General features: G+C 41.2%; 1 protein-coding gene across 13 annotated transcripts in view; it reads left to right on the plus strand.

Moving 5' to 3' along the window:
• The window catches only part of LOC106081688 (uncharacterized), a 445,711-nt gene extending 424,234 nt beyond the window's left edge, over positions 1-21,477 (plus strand). For 11 of the 13 annotated variants that reach the window (XM_059370389.1, XM_059370400.1, XM_059370399.1 and 8 more), the window contains 5 exons: positions 5,342-5,593; positions 15,584-16,187; positions 16,256-17,621; positions 17,686-18,140; positions 18,674-21,477. In XM_059370389.1, coding sequence (XP_059226372.1) covers positions 5,342-5,593; positions 15,584-16,187; positions 16,256-17,621; positions 17,686-18,140; positions 18,674-20,615 — 4,619 coding nt within the window. In that variant the 3' untranslated portion in view covers positions 20,616-21,477. The remainder of the gene's footprint in view (positions 1-5,341; positions 5,594-15,583; positions 16,188-16,255; positions 17,622-17,685; positions 18,141-18,673) is intronic. The other 2 variants (XM_059370401.1, XM_059370402.1) reach the window with 1 other exon arrangement.
• Positions 21,478-21,993: the final 516 nt, after the last annotated feature.

The raw sequence follows: 21,993 nt of genomic DNA on the forward strand, positions 1-21,993 counted from the left end.
TATATGAATTGATGTTGTTCTTCTGCTTGATATATTTTAATGTTGTCATGCTAGTTTGTTTTTTGTTTTTTTTTTTTTTTTTTTACTTATACTCCAAATACTTACTATCTTAAATAGTTTTAGAAAATTTGTTCTGTTTTTTTAAATAGTTCTAAAAGCTTTCTTTCTTAAACTTAAAATTAATCACATTGAAAACAATTTTAATGTATTGCAAATAATATCAGGCATAGTCTTTGATTGATGAAACTATCCTAAATACAGGTATCTCTGTATGAATGGTGTTGGTAATAATCAGAAAGTCATCATATACTTTGTTTATAAAAATGAATAACCAATAGAATCCATATTTTAAGCAAATGATTTGCTAATAACTTTACATATAGGAAAGGATCTTCAGAAATTTGCTAGGTTCAGAGATTTGCATAGTTTGTGATTCTATTCTTCAACTTTACAAACTTTTATAGTTCTCCTTTCTATATAGTTAAATCATCTATAATGAAACCAACCAAAAATTATAGAATCTATTTAGTTAGGAAAATAAAACACTATAAACTCATTGGTTTTTGCTAAACATCATATTCTTGTTTAACAACAAAATCTAATAATCCTTATTCGTCTAAAATACACCCATCCATTATAAACATTTTTTGTCTTGCTTCATTCAATGTAGTGTTATAACTCTATACTTAGAAAAGTTCCCTTTCTTTTAGTAAATAATATTTATTGTAAATGTTGTTGTTTTGTTACAAAAATTCATTATACACTACTACAATGTATACATAACAAATCTAACTACACGTATTATACACAGAGCAATTATCCCTGGTTGAAGGCATTTCTAATAATCGTAAGTAAGTTAATGCTTAAGAAGCTCCCTTCAATATCCCCTTTCACATGTTCTCATTAAAGGCCCCATAGTGAATTCCATAGTTTTGAGTTTAATTTGTATATGGTGCTCCAAAAAAAAAACACAATTAAATACCTTACAAACAAAAAGCTTTTCGGTCTCATTACAATAACTATATTATGTATATTATAGTTATGGTAAATTGGTGTTTAGAGAGTTATATACCGGGTGTTCTTTATAGAGTCCAGATCTTTTTCAATTTTTAAATCGTTAATTTTTAAAACCTAACAATGTGTTATTTAGCTAAAGCTTTGGAAAAGATCTGAAATGACAAAATTATTCAATATTATACCAAAGGTATTCACATTTGTCCTTAGCCAGTTTATTTGTTGGCTAGGTCTTGAACACATTTGCTTAAAACACAGCTTATATTTATAGATTGAGTAAAAAAATGAGGAAAATTTATATAATCAAAAGATTTTACTTTTATATGTGACATATGCATGGAATTAATTATCTACCAATAATATAATGAAGAAGTAAAAGTTGAAAAGTAGTATCCACCATGGATCGCATTTGTCATAGGAATAGCCATCAAGCACAACTTCCACCTCTTCATTACTGGCAATTTTTAGAAATAAAAAAAATATATTTAAAGTTTTTTGCCTGTTAGGGCGAGATCATTAAATTTTACAATTTCCGTTTGTTCCTCTTTCGAGACGAGCTCAATGATCAGAGATGCAAATGGAAAAGGAAAGCCAAAGATAGCAACACACACCAACCACAATGGGACGCGTTTCGTCTTTGGTCAGAAGACTTTAGGTGTGATCAAGACTTTAGGTGTGTTCAAGGGCCATGCGTTGGTATGTTGTATTTGAATCGTATTAATAGCGAAAACACATCTATGATACAATTTCCACATTAACCAAGCTCGACAACCCTGTCTATTAGCTGTACTTTTCCCAATGCATGTATTTTTGTGTAATGACAGACATTCTATCTGTGACAAATTACACTTCTTCCGTACTACACATGATTTTGTTCATCTGTTGGAAGTTGTATTGATGTCTTCGAACGCTAAAAGAAAGTCAAAGTCTCTCACTGTTGCTCCGTGTGCCCAGGTTCGAATCCTGGCCGGGCTCTGCCGAATTTTTAATTTTTCAAGTTTTTTGCCGAGACGAGCTCAATGATCGGAGATGCAAATGGAAAAGGAAAGCCAAAGATAGCAACACACACCAACCGCTATGGGACGCGTTTCGTCGAAGAAGACCTTTCAACCATATCAGGTGTGATGGCTTCAAGGGACGTGCGTTGGTATGTTGTATTTTAATCGTATTAATAGCGCAAAATAACCCAAATCGGACGAATAATGTGCGCCATGAGGCAATTCCAACATTAGTTCATGAATCTTTGCCATTGCAAATGTAGATGACTAATTCTTTCCATATTAACAAATTCGGGAAGATCATTTATTTTTGAGTGCTTAACGACATGACGCCTTGAAACTTAAAAGATATAATTTAGAAGGTTGCCACTCTTCACGGAAGTATTTATTTTTATATCCGCCACTGAAGGATGGGCGTATATTCATTTTGTCATTCCGTTTGCAACACATCGAAATGTCCATTTTCGACGCTATAAAGTATGTATATTCTTGATCGTCGTAAAAATCTAAGACGATCTATGTCCGTTCGTCTGTATGTTGAAATCACGCTACAGTCTTTAACAAGTAAAAGCGTCCTAAGTTTGACCGGGCCAAATCTTATATACCCTCCACAATGGATCGCATTTGTCGAGTTCTTTTCCCGTTATCTCTTTTTAGGCAAACATATGATAAAATGAAAGAATTGCTATGATATTGAAGCTATAATATCAAATTATCGTCCGATTCGGACTATTGAACTGAATGTTGGAGAAGTAGAAGTCGTGGTGTAAAATTACAGCCAATTCGAATAAAAATTGCTCCCTCAAGAAGTAAAATAGGGAGATCGGTTTATATGGGAGCTGTATCAAGCCATTCAGACCGGAAGTCGTTGTGCAAAATTTCAGCCAAATCGTATAAAAATTTCGACCTCTATAGGCTCAAGAAGTCAACATCCCAGATCGGTTTATATGGCAGCTACTTCAGGTTATGGATCAATACAAACCATATTTTGTTTTAATACCAAAAACACTTCTAGCAAAATTTCAGTCAAATCAGAAAAGAATTGCGCTCTCTAGTGGCTCAAGAAATCAAGATTCAAGATCGGTTTATATGGCAGCTATATCAGTTTATTGACCGATTTCAACCATACCTAGCATAGTTGTTGGAAGTCATAACAAAATACCCCATGCAGGCTGAAGGCTGAAGAAGTCAAGAACGCTGATCGGTTTCTAGTACAGCTATATCAGGTTAAAGACCGATTTGAACCACACCAAACACAGTAATTGGAAATCATAACAAAACACTTCATGCAAAATTTCAGCCAAATCGGTTAAGAATTGCGTTCGCTAGTGGTTCAAGAAGTCAAGATACAAGATCGGTTTATATGGCAGCTATATCAGGTTATGAAACGATTTCAACCATACCTGGTATAGTTGTTGTAAGTCATATCGAAACACTTTGTACAAAATTTCAGCCAAATCGAATAAAAATTGCGCCCTTTGGAGGCTGAAGAAGTCAAGAACCCAGATCGGTTTCTATGACAGCTATATCAGGTTAAAGACCAATTTGAACCACACTTTACACAGTTGTTTGAAATCATAACACATTTATTGTCCGATTTCGCAGAAATTTGAGACAGTAAGTTGTATTTGGCCCCTCGACATCTTTCTGCAATTTGGCCCAGATCGGTTCAGATTTGGATATAGCTGCCATATAGACCGATCTCTCGATTTAAGGTTTTGGGCCCATAAAAGCCGCATTTATTGTCTGATTTCGTAGAAATTTGAGACAGTGAGTTGTATTTGACCCCTCAACATCATTCTGCAATTTGGCCCGGATCGGTGCAGATTTGAATATAGCTGCCATATAGACCGATCTCGATTTAAGGTTTTGGACCCATAAAAGCCGCATTTATTGTCCGATGTTGCCGAAATTTTGGACAGTGAGTTGCGTTAGGACCTCCGACATCTTTCTGCAATTTGGCCCCGACCGGTTCAGATTTGAATATAGCTGCCATATAAACCGATCTCTCGATTTAAGGTCTTAGGCCCCAAATATGATCAGAATTGCGCCGTCTAAAGGATCAAGAAATCAGGATCCGAGATCGGTTAATACTGCAATATCAGGTTATGAACTCCAAAACGGTTCTTTCGGTTTCTTCTCGACACAGATGTTGAAAGTCAAAGCAAAACTCCTCATGCTATATAACATATACGCCCTCTAAAGGATCAAAATATCAAATCGGAAATCAGTTTATATGGAAGCTATATCATGGACATGAACCGATTTAACCTATTTACAATCCCAACCGACCTACACAATTTCAAGCGCCAGACAGACGGACGGACATGGCTAAACCGACGTAGAATTTCAAAACCATCAATAATATATACACTTTGGGTCTCAGATCAATATTTCGATGAGTTACAAACGGAATGACGAAGTTAGTATACCCACATACTATGGTGTAGATTATAAAATAGAGAAGTGTCGGTTAACATCACCCGACTTTACAAAACTCCCTTATTCATTCTACGCGACGTCTTTACCTTTAAATCCGCACACAACGAACGACCACTCAACTTTTGAGGACTGAGGTGGGGTTCCATTGGCATTATTCTAAAAACGCTTGGCATGGCAGGTCAAGAGACGAGTGTTGACTAAACTGAAACATCTCCTTGGATCAGTCTCCGCTAGCTCAAAATGTGGTCAGGTCCTAGGGTGGCTTGACTGTAAAGTGGCTCAGGTCCTGTGAAGCTCAACACTCGGTATTCGCAAATGATACCAATTAGGTGAGTAAATCCATATTTGGAGTGTTACAAGCGAAATGCGTATACGATGGTGGTAAAAATGCAAAATTTCCCATAAACATTCCATTCCACGGCGGTGGGTATTCAAATTAATAAATCTTAATAAAACAATTGTTTATTCTTCGGTGGCGTATAAGTGTTATTAATAAGGAGTGTTATAGGGTGCGTATGATGGATCCTAAACACCATACAACACATAGAACACAAACTTTTTTTGGAATAAAAAATGTGACATTAGGAAAGGTTTCTGGTTTTAAACGTTGACCTTTAGTTCCATGCACTTGTCTACAAAAATATAAAAGTAACACCAAATTCTAAAAGAGGAAATTTTTAACTCCAAAATAATTGCAATGTAATTTCTCCCCAGAACAAACAAAAAGAAACAATCTAACCTGATACCTAAACAAATACTAACACATTTTCTCATTTGTACCAAAAAAAAAACAAAGAAATCGATACATATTAAAATTCTTATTTCAAAAACCATTGCCTAATCCTCCCAACTCCTTACAAAAAAAAAAAAAAAAACATTACCCACAGTACCATTTCGCGGACCACCACGCTACAATCCAAAACGCCGCTCGGGCATGGGTTGGCTGAGTGCCAATGGCAGCATTGGCGGTGGTAGTAGCATAATGGGTACATTGACACGCAACAGCAGCACATGTGGCCATCATGGACCACCATCGCCGTGTCCTTCTGAGCATATGCCATACAGTTCAGCCAGTTCGAGTTTATCAGAAGGATCATCGAGTCATCGTTCACATGAAGATGATATCAGCATTGTAACAGGTATTTAATTTTAACTTTTCTTTACTTTAAACTTTTATTTTTTTTTTATTGTTTTCAATTAAATATTTTTTTGTTAAAATATTTATTTTTATAAATAATCCTTTTTACAAAAAATATTAATGAACAAAAATGTATTTGCTTTGTTTACATTTTTAATTTGTAACTGTTTTGACCGTAAGCGTTGAGAACAAGAACGATCTCAGTTACATTAGTACAAATTTAAAGATTTAAGCCAAAATTCCCATATTTTCTACTTTTAAAGGAAACATTTTTTCTCGTAAAAGATTTTTCCTTTATATTAAGGATGTTTTTCTTCATATTAAGAATATTTTTCTTTACATTAAAACCAGAATCTAATAGTGAAAGTTAAAATATAGTTTGAGGTTAGGAAATTGGCTTTGAGAAAAGAATAAAGACAAATGATTCAATCTCAATGCCGACAGGGGGGGGGGGGGGGAGGTCGTAAAACAATTGTTAGAGGGATAACATTGTATGAGAAATCACCGCACCTTGGGAGCTCCCTAATTCACTTTGTGAGGCTTCGTCTTCCTTTCCTTACTTTCACATTCAGCTGCTGGAGGTCTTCCGCTGTTTATGTAGTGGACAATGTGGCTGATGATTTGTTGACGAATGTTTTCAAATTCCTTGAACTGGGAAAATCTAAAGAAGTCGGGAAGGATGGCAGGAAGAATGGAAGGAAGGAAGGTTGGAAGGTAGGAAGGGTGGAAGGAAGGAAGGATGGAAGGAAGGAAGGAAGGAAGGAAGGATGGAAGGAAGGAAGGAAGGAAGGAAGGAAGGATGGAAGGGTGGAAGGAAGGATGGAAGGAAGGATGGAAGGAAGGAAGGATGGAAGGATGGAAGGATGGAAGGAAGGATGGAAGGAAGGATGGAAGGAAGGATGGAAGGAAGGATGGAAGGAAGGATGGAAGGAAGGATGGAAGGAAGGATGGAAGGAAGGATGGAAGGAAGGATGGAAGGAAGGATGGAAGGAAGGATGGAAGGAAGGATGGAAGGAAGGATGGAAGGAAGGATGGAAGGAAGGATGGAAGGAAGGATGGAAGGAAGGATGGAAGGAAGGATGGAAGGAAGGATGGAAGGAAGGATGGAAGGATGGAAGGAAGGATGGAAGGAAGGATGGAAGGAAGGATGGAAGGAAGGATGGAAGGAAGGATGGAAGGAAGGATGGAAGGAAGGATGGAAGGAAGGATGGAAGGAAGGATGGAAGGAAGGATGGAAGGAAGGATGGAAGGAAGGATGGATGGAAGGAAGGATGGAAGGAAGGAAGGAAGGAAGGATGGAAGGAAGGATGGAAGGAAGGATGGAAGGAAGGATGGAAGGAAGGATGGAAGGAAGGATGGAAGGAAGGATGGAAGGAAGGATGGAAGGAAGGATGGAAGGAAGGATGGAAGGAAGGATGGAAGGAAGGATGGAAGGAAAGATGGAAGGAAGGATGAAAGGAAGGATGGAAGAAGGATGAAAGGAAGGATGGAAGAAGGATGGAAGGAAGGAAGGATGGAAGAAAGAAGGAAGGATGGGAGGAAGAAAGGGTGGAAGGAAGGAAGGGTGGAAGGAAGGAAGGGTGGAAGGAATGAAGGAAGGATGGATGGAAAGAAGGATGGATGGAAGGAAGGATGGAAGGAAGGATGGAAGGATGGAAGGAAGGAAGGATGGAAGGAAGGATGGATAGAAGGAAAGATGGATGGAAAGATGGATGGAAGGAACGATGTAAGTATGGACGGAAAAATGGAAGGAAGGAAGGATGGAAGGAAGCATGGAAGGAAGGATGGATGGAATAAACGATGTAAGGATGGACGGAAAAATGGAAGGAAAGATGGATTGAAGGAAGGATGGATTGAAGGATGGAAGGATGAAGGAAGGTTGGAAGGAAGGTTAGATGGAAGGATGGAAGGAAAGATGAAAGGAGCTTGACGAAACTAACTTTGGGTCAAGATAAACAGTCTACCATAGTTAAAGATGCAAAATAGCCCTATATATAGGAGCGTCTTAAAATTTTCAGTTTTTTTAGGTTTCAATGCTTGACAAATGTCTCCTGCAATAGGAGAGAATAACCACCGCTGAAAATTTTGTCTGATGTTCTCGCTAGGATTGGAACTCAGGCATTCAGTGTCACAGGTGGACATACTAACCTCTGATGAATTGGATGAAACAAAGTGGCAAGTGCTGAAAAGTCATAACCAATGATTAAGGCGATTAACTTCATAAGAAAGATAATAGGAAGGTGGAAATGAATAGCATAAACAAGTAAAAATGTGCTAAGTTTGGCCGAGCAGAACCTTGGCAACCTACCACCAAGGATTTTGCATAAAAATTCTACAAAGTTGAAGACATATGTGTATTTTAGGAATCGTAGAAGACAAAACGGGAGAATGGTTTACAAGTTAGCAATATCTTATTACCGATTTGTACGCCACTTGGCAAGATAGTTGGAAGTCGGCTTCTAGGGGCTCAAGATCTCCAATCGGAAGATCGATTTATAAAGGGGCTATATCAGGTTATAGGCCGATTTCGACCATAATTGACACAAGTGGGGGAAATCTTTCAGAAAACCACGGGCAAAATTTCAGCCCAATCGGAAAGCAATTGCGGCTTCCAACGGCTTAATATGTCAAATCGGTCGATTGATTTATATTGGAGCTATATCATGTTATTACGGACTTGGCAGGGTAGTTACAGCTTCCAGGGCCTGTTGAATTGAAATCAAGAGATCGATTTATATGGGAGCTATATCCAAATCTGAACCGATAGGGGCCATTTACAATCCCCAACGAACTACATCAACAAGAAGTATCTGTGCAAAATGTCAAGCAGATATCTTCTTTCGTTCGAGCGCTATCGTGAGGCCATTTGCAATACCCAACGAACTACATCAACAAGAAGTATCTATGCAAAATTTCAAGCGGATCTCATCATTCGTTCGAGCGCTATCGTGATTTCGACAGAGAGACAGATGGTCAGACGGACGAGGGATCCCATCGTCTTATCGACATTCTGATTCGATATAGCCATGGGATCCCAACTCAATATTTTTTGGAAAGGAGTAATTAGATTACTATACCCCCATGCTATGGTGGTGGGTTTAAAAAACAAGAGATACAACGTAGCACGATAGAAGACAAGAAAAATTTAATCAAAGCACAATAAAAAAAAAGTTTGAGAACATGGCAGACCGAGAACAAATATTAAACTGTGAGTGTATTGTTCAGTCAGCCAATTCAGCTTTCTACAGAACTATATAATGGCTAGAGGACTAAGTGCCTGGAGGGAACTACACTTATAGAAAAAAGAAGTTGCAGAATCATGCACCAATGTTGTCATTATCATACACAGACGTTGTTGGAATGTTGTTACCAAGCGTGGATGATTTTGTGAACACGCGTTGTTGTTTCATGCCCCGACCATTGTGCACATCATCCCTACAAAATGTGTATGTATATCAACCTTAAGTTCAAATGACTCTTAAAACATTGTTTACACCTAGGCGGCTCTGGTGTAATGTTGTAAGGAAATGTAAATATTCAATGGAACACACGTTCAATACTCAACAGGACACAAACACTTTATGCACCCTTTTAAAAAACTGTGCATCAGAGGTTGTCAGAATTTGAACGGTCGTGAACGTTTCATCACAAAAACTGTTCTTGGTTTATGAATATATGTGGTTGATTTGATAACATAACTGTGTTGATTCACTTCTATGAAGGAATGTGGTCTTCTTGTCAACGCCTTGCTTAATTGTTTTCTATGGGTGTACTTCACCTATGATAATTTTTAGTGATTAATCATCGGCTTATAGACCATAAACGCAACGAATAATGCTCCTTTTTGCTTTATCACTTTTGGGGCGCTCAATGAGTTTACGCCACGATTGGACTAGGCTTTCAAAAGGATGCCCCTTATTGTTGAACATTGACATGCGAGTATTATTGCCGCTAGAATGCTTATTAAATCTAGCGCGGAGTTTTGTTACAACTATAAACATCCATATATATGGTCGAAATCGGTCAACAACCTGCCGCTTTATAAATCGATCTTCTGAGTTTCCCTCTTAAACACCAATAGGTCCAAACTTTTATTCTCAAAGCTATTTTTTATTTTTGTCTAATAGCTCACTCTTGCCATCAACGCTTATTTGTTTGTCCTTTCTAATTTCTAATTGATTCTTCTTGTTTTGTTAGTCCTTACAAAATTCTCATTGCCATTTAAGTTTTCATTTAATTTGTGTTATTTATTTTGATAATTCAAAACTTTTGATTAAAAGTCAAAAACTACTACTAAGAAGAGAACCAGATAAGTATTCTTATGACCAGAAAACTTTTTGGGAAAGTTTTAATTGCCACTTGGCAAAAGAGTTTTACAAATGGCCGGCACTAAACAACTGAAGAGGACAAAATGCATGTTATGCCAAGTGCCATATGCCAAAAACGTTTATTGAGAATTTTTGTTTTTATTTATAGTTAACTAAAAAAATATTTTTAAAATAAAACTTATAAGAGAACAAAGTAAGAAGAAAGAAGCATGTTTACATTTCTTAATTGTTGTCTTAACACACACATACACTATAAACCTAAGAACCAAAGAAGCTCCAGAAAAAAAACTTTACAGAAATGAAAATAGTCCTTTGAATGTTTGTTTGTGTTCTTTCGTCCTGCTTCCTTCCTTTTTTCATCACATAGCATTTTCTCTTCCTTTCTCTATATACATATGTGTTATATAACAAAGTCCGCATATTCCCATATATTCTTTGCCGTAACACTACCTACATACTCGTATACTGCCTGCATGCATGCCTCACGACAGTCAACAGTTTCATATAAAAACCCGAAAAATTCTGTTCTGTTACTTTTTGGATCTAAGCCAATATTTAATGTTGTCTTCTATCTAAGTATTAAAAAAAAAGAGAAAAGAAAATAAATACAACTAAACTATTTCAAAAAGAAGAAACCTGCAACAAATTAGGTCACCTAAAATAATTCTAACCTGAAAATGGTCATTAAACTTTAAAAAATAAGAAATAACTTTAGTCAAGGAAATGGTAAATATTACTAGCTGGAAATAAAAAGCGCCATCTATTGCTGAATTCATATAGATGATAATAATATGAACAAGTAACAATGTGGTAAGTTCGGCAGGGCCTAATCTTGGGAACCTACAACCATGGATTCTGCAGAAAATTTCCACAAATGAGCTCAGTTGAATATATATGAGTATTTTACATTCCAAGTTTCTGAAAATCAGGCAAAAATTATAGTTTCCAAAACTAATCGGGAAATCGGTTTATACGGGAGCTATATCTGTTTATCGACCGATTTGGACCGTACTAGGCATAGTTGTTGGAAGTCATGACAAAACACTCCGTGCAATTTTAGCTAAATCGGATAACAATTCCGGCTTTCAGGGACTCAAAAATCAAATCGTGAGATCTGTTTATATGGGAGCTATATCCAAATTTGAATCAATATGACCCATTTGCAATCCCAAACTAAAGCAGTTCGTACAAAATTTTAGCCAAATCGGACAAAAATTGCGACTTCCATTAACTCAAGAAGTCAAATCAAGAGAACGGTTTACATGGGAGCTATATCCAAATCTGAACCTATATGACCCATTTGCAATCCCCAATGACCTACATCAATACAAAAAGTCTCTGTACGTATGCTTGCCAGAATAAGTGAGGGCTGCCAGAATACGTCACTCAAGAGATCAGGGGATGCAATAGAAATGTTTGACGAGTAGCTGCACCTCCGCGTAATCCAAGTGGGGGCATCCTCATTCACCATGCAAAACGTGGAGCCTTCAATCTGCTCCGTCAAAGCTATGTCGTAACCCAGGGGAGAATCCCTTGAAACGTTATGCGCATTAAAGTCTCCTAGAACCAGACGATTATGGGCAGACAATATATGTCGGCCTTGAAAGCTTGGCCATTAACTGGGTCACAACTACCAACCGGCGGCATGTAAACGTTGTATAGCTCTATCTCGGCCGTACCGGACCTGACTGCTATCCCCATACTTTCCATGCAGGAACCACTTGCGCCAGGCGCTGGAGAGATTTGTCTATACTGCATGCAAGGGTGTATCACCAAGCATCCCCACTCCCTAAACGATCCATTCGTAGTATTGTATCCGTGACAACTATGTAGGCTGCAGTTATCGGTCAGCTTTGACTGCTGGATCGCTGCAACCAATATGCTTTTCAACTCATAAAATCTACTATCTCGTCGATCTTGCCTCGGACACCATAGCAATTCTGACCTAACTGCTATCCCCATACATTCCATGCAGGAACCAATTGCGCCAGGCGCCGGAGAGATTTGTCTATACTGCATGCAAGGGTGTATCACAAATGCCAAACCCCCATCTCCACTCCCTAAACGATCCTTTCGTAGCATAGTGTCCGTGACAACTGTGTAGGCTGCAGTTATCGTCAGCTTTGACTCCTGGATCGCTGCAACCAATATGCTTTCCAACTCATAAACCATGGACACCATAGCAATTCTGGCCTGACTGCTATCACCATATATTCCATGCAGGAACCACTTGTACCAGGCGCCGGAGAGATTGGTCTATACTGCATGCAAGGGTGTATTACCAAGGCCAAACCCCCATCTCCACTCCCTAAGCGATCCTTACGTTGCAATGTATCCGTGACAACTGTGTAGGCTGCAGTCATCGGCCAGCTTTGACTCCCGGATCGCTCCAACCAATATGCTTGCCAACTCATAAAATCTACTATCTTGTCGATCTTGCCTCGGATACCATAGCAATTCAATTGCAACAATAATATACTTCCCGGCATTTACCCGGCGATATTGGGTCTGGGGTGTTGCTGTTGCGTATATTGTCGCACGGAAAAAGTGGGAGAGGTCACATAGTCCGACAACACCTCACAACATATCCAGTGCAATTAAATGCAAACATACAAATGCAAATTTTGCCCATGAACATTTCACTAAGGAACAGGGGCAAACTTCTCACATATCAATGAGTGCAGTCCGATTCCAGTTTAAGCTCAATGATAAGGGGCCTCTATTTTATAGCCGACTCCGAACGGCGTGCCGCAGTGCGACAAGGCATAGTACCTCACAAATGTTGCCAGCATTAGGAGGGGATGGTCTCGCCAGGATTCGAACCCAGGCGTTCAGCGTCTTAGGCGGACTTGCTCACCTCTGCGCTACAGTGGCCTCCAGTGCAACTATACTCCCGTAATGATGTAAGGTCTAGAGCAAGATGGGAAATGCACCCACTCCATGCACCGGTTACATCCCACCGCCACCGACCGATGATGGAGGCGTTTCTGGCAAACCGAACAGAACCAGGTTTCGGAGTTCTGTTCAATTTCGGAGTAGACCAGAGGCGTGCGGAGAAGGCACTCTGTCCTCTCCCATGACGAAAAAAAGACGAACACGTAAACTCAGGCGGCTGCCCTTGCCGATGAAGGACTCCATCAGTCAGTCCTGCACGGTTACAATGGGATTGAGAACCGTCCTATATCTTGGTTTAACTTGGCAAATATTAAAATCCTTGATGCTAAAGATATAATATCTCCTGCAACCCTTGGGAGGAGCGTCTTAGGAGATCGCTCTGTAGGATTTTTCTTATTCGAATCCTTTGCTGGCTTCAAAGACTAGTCAAAATCACTGATAATGTTCATAAACAATTTTCAAGCATCAGTGGTGAAATTTTGTTGAGACTCTGCGCCTTCGACGATTTGGCGCTGCATATGACATTTGTAACTTCATTCAGGGTCAATTGTGATGATCGGCCCGGAAACGCAGATGCATCGAATGACTTATCTTCTCGGGATGCTCAAATTGTCCACAGTTGAAAATCCAGACGCTTCTCTGCAATTAAATCGCTGCTACGCCGCCAAGGGTGACTAATATCCCTTCGACGTGGTTTCGAGAGTGACATTACATTGAAAGATAGAGAACTTATCCATACACTCACAATGTTTTAATTCATTTATAGACGAAGTTCCCTGATTCTAGGATCATTAGGATTGCAATTACGTATTCCATTGCTATCGTCTGTAAGCTCTTGAAATTGAGCCTCGCCAGAAATTTTGGACTAGCTGATATAAACCTTGCGGCTTCTGCTTTGTTGGATTCTTGGAATTAACTTTCAGCAACACATAAATCCGTACAACACGTATCTGATGAAAATTCTTCTAACCAAAGACTAAACACGTGCCATAGTGGTTGGTCTGTGTTGCCATCTCTGGATTTCCTTTTCCATTTGCAAAGAAAATATCCAATCATTGAGAATTATAAAGGATGATTAGATTGTTGTTATTGTAGCCATATTTCCGTGTGTGAAGATAGCGATCCTCTTCAAGCTTCAAGGTGAGCAAGCTCATTTTGGTGCGCAAGCTCATGGGGCCTATCGCCGCGGGAATGTCAGGGCCATGGATTATCTAAAGGCACCAATAATTCGCCTTGTCATATTGAGTATCAGAGAACTGCATGAGACCCAAAATTTGGCACTCATTACTCAAATTGGCCAAACCAATTGTATGTTACGCATGCCACCTAAAAACAAAGTAAGCTTGAAACACACGCACATATATGCAATAGAGTGAGAGATGCCCAAATGTTTTAGTAATCGATCAGTGGATGTGTTTTTCAATTTGGTCGACGGACATCGTGCGTTGTTTGCAAATGAGCACCACTCAGATGAGTGCCATAAAAAGCCAAAGCAATCAGAGGAATGAGACATCAATTGCTATTGAGCGGCATGTTTGATTGCACTTGTTTTTTTTTTTTTTTTGATGAGAATTGCTTTTATCGGTGACGTAGGTGCTGTCTCTCTTCGTCTGTTTAAAATTTACAGACTTTCTTCGATTTTATTCTTTACGCAACCATTACAAAGCACGCAAATTAATTTCAGCTGTCATAACTTTTAAAAGTAGCTGTGCATGTGTGCCTTCTATTCAGTTGCGGTCAATGTGAGCCCTCGTGCGTATGGCGATTGGCAATCATTTTATGCTCATCGGCAAATCGGCACTTACAATAGCTCAACGAATTTAAAGGAGCATATTATGTTTTGGTCGTTGAGAGCCGTAAGCGTCAACAACGATTGCTGGTATAAGGTGTGTCTATCGTATGCACTTATTTTTAATGTGACTTGCTGCTGTTCTCTGCTCGGTATTGAGGCAAGAGCTGGTGCCGCTCGATTTCTCAGAGACTCTCCACTTGATATCTCTGATTATCCGCGACTGCAATTGCACCTACGCCGTATACGAGGCATTTCATTAATTAATCTACTCTAGCAAAGCCATGGCCCAGTGGTCATTACCTTAAAGAGCATGGGCTATTTCGTATTTGGCATTGAAGTCTCCTATTGTATACTAAGCAACTTTAGCCGGACAACGCACAATGGGATGGCATCGACAAAAAAATGGTAAAAAAGCTGCCGTTTGGGAACGGGCGGAGATAACTATTTGGCTATTTAAAGGCAGCCATATTATTTTTCAACGCCGTGCTTTTTTCTGATGGTCTCGCTATAATTTGAACTCCGGTCTGCAGCATCATAGGCGGACATGCTTGCTTCTGCGCTACGGCGCTACGGTGGCCTCTATTGTCTATCTCCACCTTAAGTGATAGGTGATCATGTATCCAAAGATCATTCTTAGCAGTTGGGAAAGTACAAAAGGGCCAAAGGGTTTACTTGAACATTCTACACTGAGAGCTCATCGAGCTGAATAACCTCCTGCTACTACTGTTATTATATTACAATAAATTTCATGAAGAGCATACATCAGTCGACTATTCATTACTCACATGTCCATTATTCAGTTATCAAGATGGCGCTTTTGATTTCTATTGCTAATGATATTACCACATACCGATTATTTACCGCATAATTTTTACCACAGTCCTTATTCTAAATCTCAAACTACCATACCCAAGGAATTCTCTTTGCTTTTGTTGTGTCTAAAATCTTTTTGTTTTTCCCATTTCTGCCTTCACAGATAAATCACTGGGCGATACTAGCGACATTATCAGCGATTCATCGGGTGTTGGCACCAATTCCGATTCTGCTGCCTGCTCAATTGGTCACCCTAGCACAACGGTGGTGTGTATGGAGCCCTATGCTGGCAACTCTGTTGGCCATATACGCCTGCAGGTTGGCGATGTCATTGAAGTTGTTGGCTCCACAGATTGTGGCCTATTGGAGGGCTATGTGCGTGGTACAAATCAGTCGGGTTTCTTCCCAGCTGAGTGTGTACAAGAAGTTAATTTGCGCCAAAAGAATATCACAAATGTTGCTACAGCGAATCCAAATCACTCGCCCTATCAACATTCCCCAGCAGCATCGTCTGTTCACCAGGGTTCACCGCAATTGAGTCTAGGTGGCAGTTCAGGAATTGGTGGCATGAGCAGTACGGGTGGTACTTTGCCAAGGCCCACACTGATTCATCAGTCACCCTCGTTGTCGGTTAACAGTAACGGCTCTACGCATGCCCTCAATGGTGGTGCGGTTAGTGACAATTACGGGTCTATGAAATTGGTAGGAAACCATCAACAACAAGTGGGACAATACAGCAGTGCTACAGCTCCAAGGGTTAAGAAGAAGTAAGTTATGTGGGGTTTATTATAAGAAAAAGGATAACTTATGATATTTTATTTATCTCTTTTTACAGTGCCTTCAATGAACCTCGCACTGTGGTCTTGCACAGAGCCAAACGTGGTTTCGGTTTTATATTGCGCGGTGCCAAAGCTTCTTCACAACTAATGCAACTGAAGCCCTCAGATCGTTTTCCAGCTCTTCAGTATCTGGATGATGTCGATCCTGGTGGTGTGGCCGACATGGCCGGTTTGAAACCCGGCGACTTTTTGCTGGCCATCAATGGTGAAGATGTTCGGGCAGCATCTCATGAGAAAGTCGTCGAAATGATCAGATCCGCTGGTGCACTGGTGTCCATGACTGTTATATCGCCACAATTCCCCAATCAAATGCAAGCCACACCCCAATACATGCCCAGTCATCATTTGTCTTCAGGTCCCAGCACACCACAAACCTCGCATAGGCAGTGTGCCACATTGCCACGCAAAATGTCCTTGGGACCGAATGCAGCAGCTGCGGCGGCAGAAAGGCAAGGTAGACCTGCTCCTCTGCCACCACGCAGGGATCCTAAAACAACTTTATCGGTGGGCAGAGCTCGCGCCAAATCAATGGTGGCTGGCCTGGAGAATGGAGGCGAGAAGGAGGACGATGATATACATCATACCAAATCTTCATCGGTGGAATCCATTGTAACGCCTACTCCAACACACCCAGGTACCCCGGTGCAACTGCGTACGGCCAGCATTAAGGCCAGACCCACATCAAGTCGCATTACAGCCGCCGAACTGGAGGAGCTATTCCAACGCCAACAAGGTGAGGCTGTGGATAGCGCCAATCGCTATTCCACCATGATGACCACCTCACGTTTCCAGTCGGGCACTGATAGTGGAGCAGCCACACCTCCAGCCAACACCAGCTCGCCCCTCAAAGGTCCCATGGTGTATGGCAGTGTGGCCGAGATGAAGCGCAAGACCAAATCCAAGAATGGCACTTTAAGGGCCAAGCCATGTGCCATACCCACTGTGGGTACAGGAAGTCGAGACTTGAAGAGATTTCATTCCACACCAGATCTTAATGTCAATGCCGGAGGCTCCTCGTCTTCGATATGGACCGCTGGGGTGGGCAAAGGACATCTTTCGCAAGACGATGTGGCCACACTGCATGCTTCTATGCTGCGGCTAAATGCTCCTCTACCTCCGCCAACACATCCACCTCCTCCACCGCCCTCGGTAGGCCAAGTCATCAAGGTGGAAACCCGACAAAGCTCTGAGTATGAGAGCACCATCTCATTGCAGCAAAAACTAAAGAAGCGCGTCGAAAATGATGCGGTAACAGCGGGAGCTATTGATGGCGTTCAATCGAGTTTTAAACCTTCAGCGAATGCCAAAATATACGCTTCTCCGCAGGAGCTAATCGCTTGGAAACTGAGGCAAACCCAAGAGGTAAGTGCATCAAGCAAGCAGCGAGCGGGTCAAACTAATTTTATTTTATGGTTTTCTCTGACAGAATCGCCAACAATCCAGCAATCAACAGCACAACTCGAATCAAGGTGGCATTTATGCACCCTCTCATGTTGCCACCGCACATTCCCAGCAACAACAACAACAGCCACACCAACCACAAATCAGTCAATATGCTCAACCCTCAGTACTGGTACAACATGTATCCCCACCAGCATGTTCGACCAATGCAACTGCAGCCACTAACAATACAACGCAGTATGCAGCTCCTCCAATGCAAAATGGTGGCATAACCCACAATCAAGTCAATAACAATAACAACAATAACATTGCAGCATCATTACCAGTGGGTCCAGCACCACCCATACCCGAACCGGACTACAGTCTCAGTGAATCGGATGGTGAAGATGAGAATTCCATTTTGGTAGCACGCAATACAAAACTGAATGAGAAAATTGCACTGATCGATGTACCCGAAACGAGTGGAAATAGTCAAGCAAGGTAAGCGCGAAGGTGAATAGTTGTAAGGGAATGTAAAACACCAGAAGGGGGGGTCACAGGTATCCAAAAACATAGTGGAGCATAGGGGACGTGACAATGTGTGTATTCGGGCACTCAGAAATGTGTGCAAATCTGCACAAATTTTTACTGGAAGTCTTTTATGTACTTTGTTTTCCAGCAGAAAGGAGCGGGAGAGTGGGTGGGAGGCAGCAAAATTTTGAGAATTTGGTATTAGAGAGCTTGCATATTGCTCATAGAGTTTTTTTCCTCAGAAATTCGCAGTATTGAACAGCTGTTTTATGCAAATCAGATGTTAAGGCTGTACTTCCTCCACTGCACATTTTTACTGGCAAATTTTCCAGCAGAAACTCGCAAAATCGAACAGCTATTTTATGAAAACCAGATGTAAAGGCTAAGCTTACTCTCCTGCAAATTTTTACTGAAAAAGTACCCGAATACACCTATTGTCAGTTCATTACAAAAAAAATATTTCCTCTAACACCTCTTCTCTCTCTCTCTCTCTTTCTTTTCAGTGGCAGTAGTTCGGCTTCCGGTTCTGCTTCCATTTCACATTCCCTATCCGTTGAGGAAATCCAACGCATTCGCAGCAATTTGAAAACTTCCAAATCCTCGCCCAATGGATTTGATAAGAACGAAGAGAGTGCCACCTCACCAAATGACTCCAACCAGCAGCAACAGAAAGCAGAGGCCAAAAATGATAATGATGTGGAGAATAACAACAACAATAACCAGGAAGAAGAGGGTGACAACAGCTCTTCGGGTGTTAGCAGCGATCAAGAGGTGCTAGCAGCCGGGGCCCAAGCTATTGTAGGAGGAGCCAAATCTACGGATACCATTAAGAAGAAGCCCACGGTTACCATAAACGAAGAACCCAAAACCATACCCGATCATGGTAAAGATGAGACCGATAACACATCAAAACTGCCAAAAACAATGAATGCAACAACAACCGCCGCTGCCAGCGCCAACGCTGCTGAAACAGCAGCAACTGTGAGTGCTGTCACAGCAAAATCACCACCAGCTACAATGCAAAGCAAACCTTCAGGAAATCTGCAGCAATTGGAAAAGACTGCCAAATCGACACCACCGTTACAACATAAAAATCTACAGCCTGTGGCCACAACAACTGCAGCCAGCATTGATAATAAAGTTCACAGTAGTTCACAGAGCAGTTCCAGCAACACCCCATCTATAAGTACCACAAATGTTGCTAATGCCAAGGCGGCTTTCGAGGCGAAGGCCACCACCACCACGGTTCCTGTATCAGCGACGCCAAACATTCCAACGACCGTTACGGTCAAACAAATGGTGCAGCAACAGCATGCACCAGCCATACAACAACAGCAACAACAGATGTCATCCAAAGTCAAAACCATTGTCGTTCAAAGTCAACAGGTGACGGCAAAGGGTCAAGCTGCGGTGGCGGGTCGTCTGGCCCAACCACACATGAATCCCAATCAGAAGCTGCTGGCCACGCAACAGCAAATTCTGCTGCAACAACAACAGCAGCAACAGCAAATGGCCCATCAGCAACATCTGCAGCAGATACTGAAGGCCAAGGCAGCAGCTGCTGGAGCGGCCGCCAACACCGCAGCCATTGTGGCCAAGCAGCAGCAGCAAATGGCCAAATCCTCATCGAGCATGCTCTCGTCACAAGAATCCCAGGAGGAACAACGTTCGGATGATGATGGTGAGCTGAGTCCTTCGCCGCCCGCCAAGGCATTCCAACGCCACAACTCACTGACACGAAAACAAGCTGCCGCTATTGCCATGCAACGGGCTACGAGAACAGCGGCCGTTTCATTGGTGCAATTACCGCCGCCCATTGAGGCCGATAGTGATTCTGAAATATCGATGATGTCGAATTCAAAATCGACCATTGCTAGTGGCAGTGGAGTTGCCGCATCTGCGGCGGTGCCCCATCCCAGCGTCGATGGTGGCCTGGCAACAGAGAATATTGTGCTGGCACCACCACCGCAATTCTGCGATTGCAATGACATAAAACACACGCCGCAGGTGCAGCAACAACTGCCACAGCAGCAGCCTCAGGCGCCTACACAGGCTCAGCAACAGCACATACTGAAATTGCAGCAACAGCAACGTTTGCACTTGCAACAGCAGCAACAACAACAACAACAGCTTCACCACCACCAACAACAGCAACAACAGCAGCAGCAGCAGCAGCAATTACAATACCAACAGTATCATCAACACCTCCAACAGCAGCAACAAATGGCTGCCTTGCAGCAAATGCAACAAATGCATCCACACATGATGTCCATGCATCATGTGGCGGCGGCGTCAAACAACAGTGCTGGTAATGTTGCAACTGCCGCTGCTGCTGCTGCCAACGCGGCCGCCAACGCTGCCAATAGCACTGGCAATATGGGCACTTTAGGACGTGTTCGTATTGTCGGTACACCCAAGAGTAACAATCACCATCGTTTACATTAAATACAAGGCTTGAATGCAACATTCCAACCTTGTTCTCTTTCTTTGAGTTTTTATCTGTTCTACAATACAATTTTTTGGTTTGGAGCTATTGGCTATGTTGAGTTTGTTTTACTTCGTTGAAAATCTGGCAACTACAATCTTGGCATTTGTCAATCAAGCCAACGGCTTTCGTTTGTTGGCTTAACATAGCTTTGCACTGTATACTGAAAGAAATTTAAAGTTGTAAGTAATTTTAACCCCTCCTTTAATTGCTACAAATATCAATTATTAAAATAGCCCCCAAATAGAAAAAATTTCTCAATTTAACCTATATTCATTCTTGAAGATTGATATGATTCCGAAGAAATACGAAAATGTGAGTCGAATAAACCAACTTCATATTTGTGAAAACTTAAGAACCTATAGATTTAACTTTCGATATGACCCCCCTGGATACCAATCTCCTGACTCTTCGCCAGAGGTCGCATTCGCCACTGAAGTCGTATTTTTCAAACATTTTCATCGAAACTCGCTGCCGTATGTTATATAAGCACCCATTATCTACACTGAATACGGTTAACGGTTTTTATTTCGCCATTTTCTAAACGAATTATTATGTAGCAGATTCTTCAAGACGGTTTATAAACAAAGTTTTGGGCAAACAAATTATTTTCATCTTATAATTCACTAAAAACGACTCTTTTTCGTCGGTCCGGACGATAGAGAAGAGGGTAGGGAGCAACAGCATATTCAATAACGCTCATGTATATCAGCACCCCCCAGAGAAGCACTTGTCCGCACCCAACTACTTGTCGGCTCCATGTGTATAACAACTTTTTACCCTACTCCTTCACACACAAATGTACGCCTGAAGGATCCTATCGAATCCCTGTCAGAACAAGATCTCATAAATACACGTTTAAGAAATCTCCTTACGTGCCACCAACGCACTCTCGTCGGTGATCTTTTACCGTAAGTAAGCAGTTCGTTATCCTATTCCGGTCAATACCAGGTCAGAGAGTCCTTGCAATTCGTGGGTCCAGTATAAAATTCCAACTTAATTTTGCCACCATTTACCTTTTACCATGTTCATTCGCCGCCTTTATCCACAAATGTCGTCGTGTCTAGAGAACCGAATTGGCGTTGTCATGAATCTGGTGTCTATTCAATCACTCTTATGTACTCCACAACACATTTCAAGCTCACCGTTCTGAAGTTCTGACCCTGAGCTTCGCCATTCTTTCCATGTAATTGCTGAGTTTCAAAAAAGGAAAGATCCCTTCCCAGAATTTGCAACTGCGATTTCGTAATGACTCAGACTTCCGATCTGAAAGATCTGCTCTCGTCCGATAATCGCAACGATATTAAGTGCCTCGAAGAAGACCCACAATCATATCCG

This window comes from Stomoxys calcitrans, chromosome 5, assembly GCF_963082655.1.
Source record: "Stomoxys calcitrans chromosome 5, idStoCalc2.1, whole genome shotgun sequence".
Classification (NCBI taxonomy): domain Eukaryota; kingdom Metazoa; phylum Arthropoda; class Insecta; order Diptera; family Muscidae; genus Stomoxys; species Stomoxys calcitrans.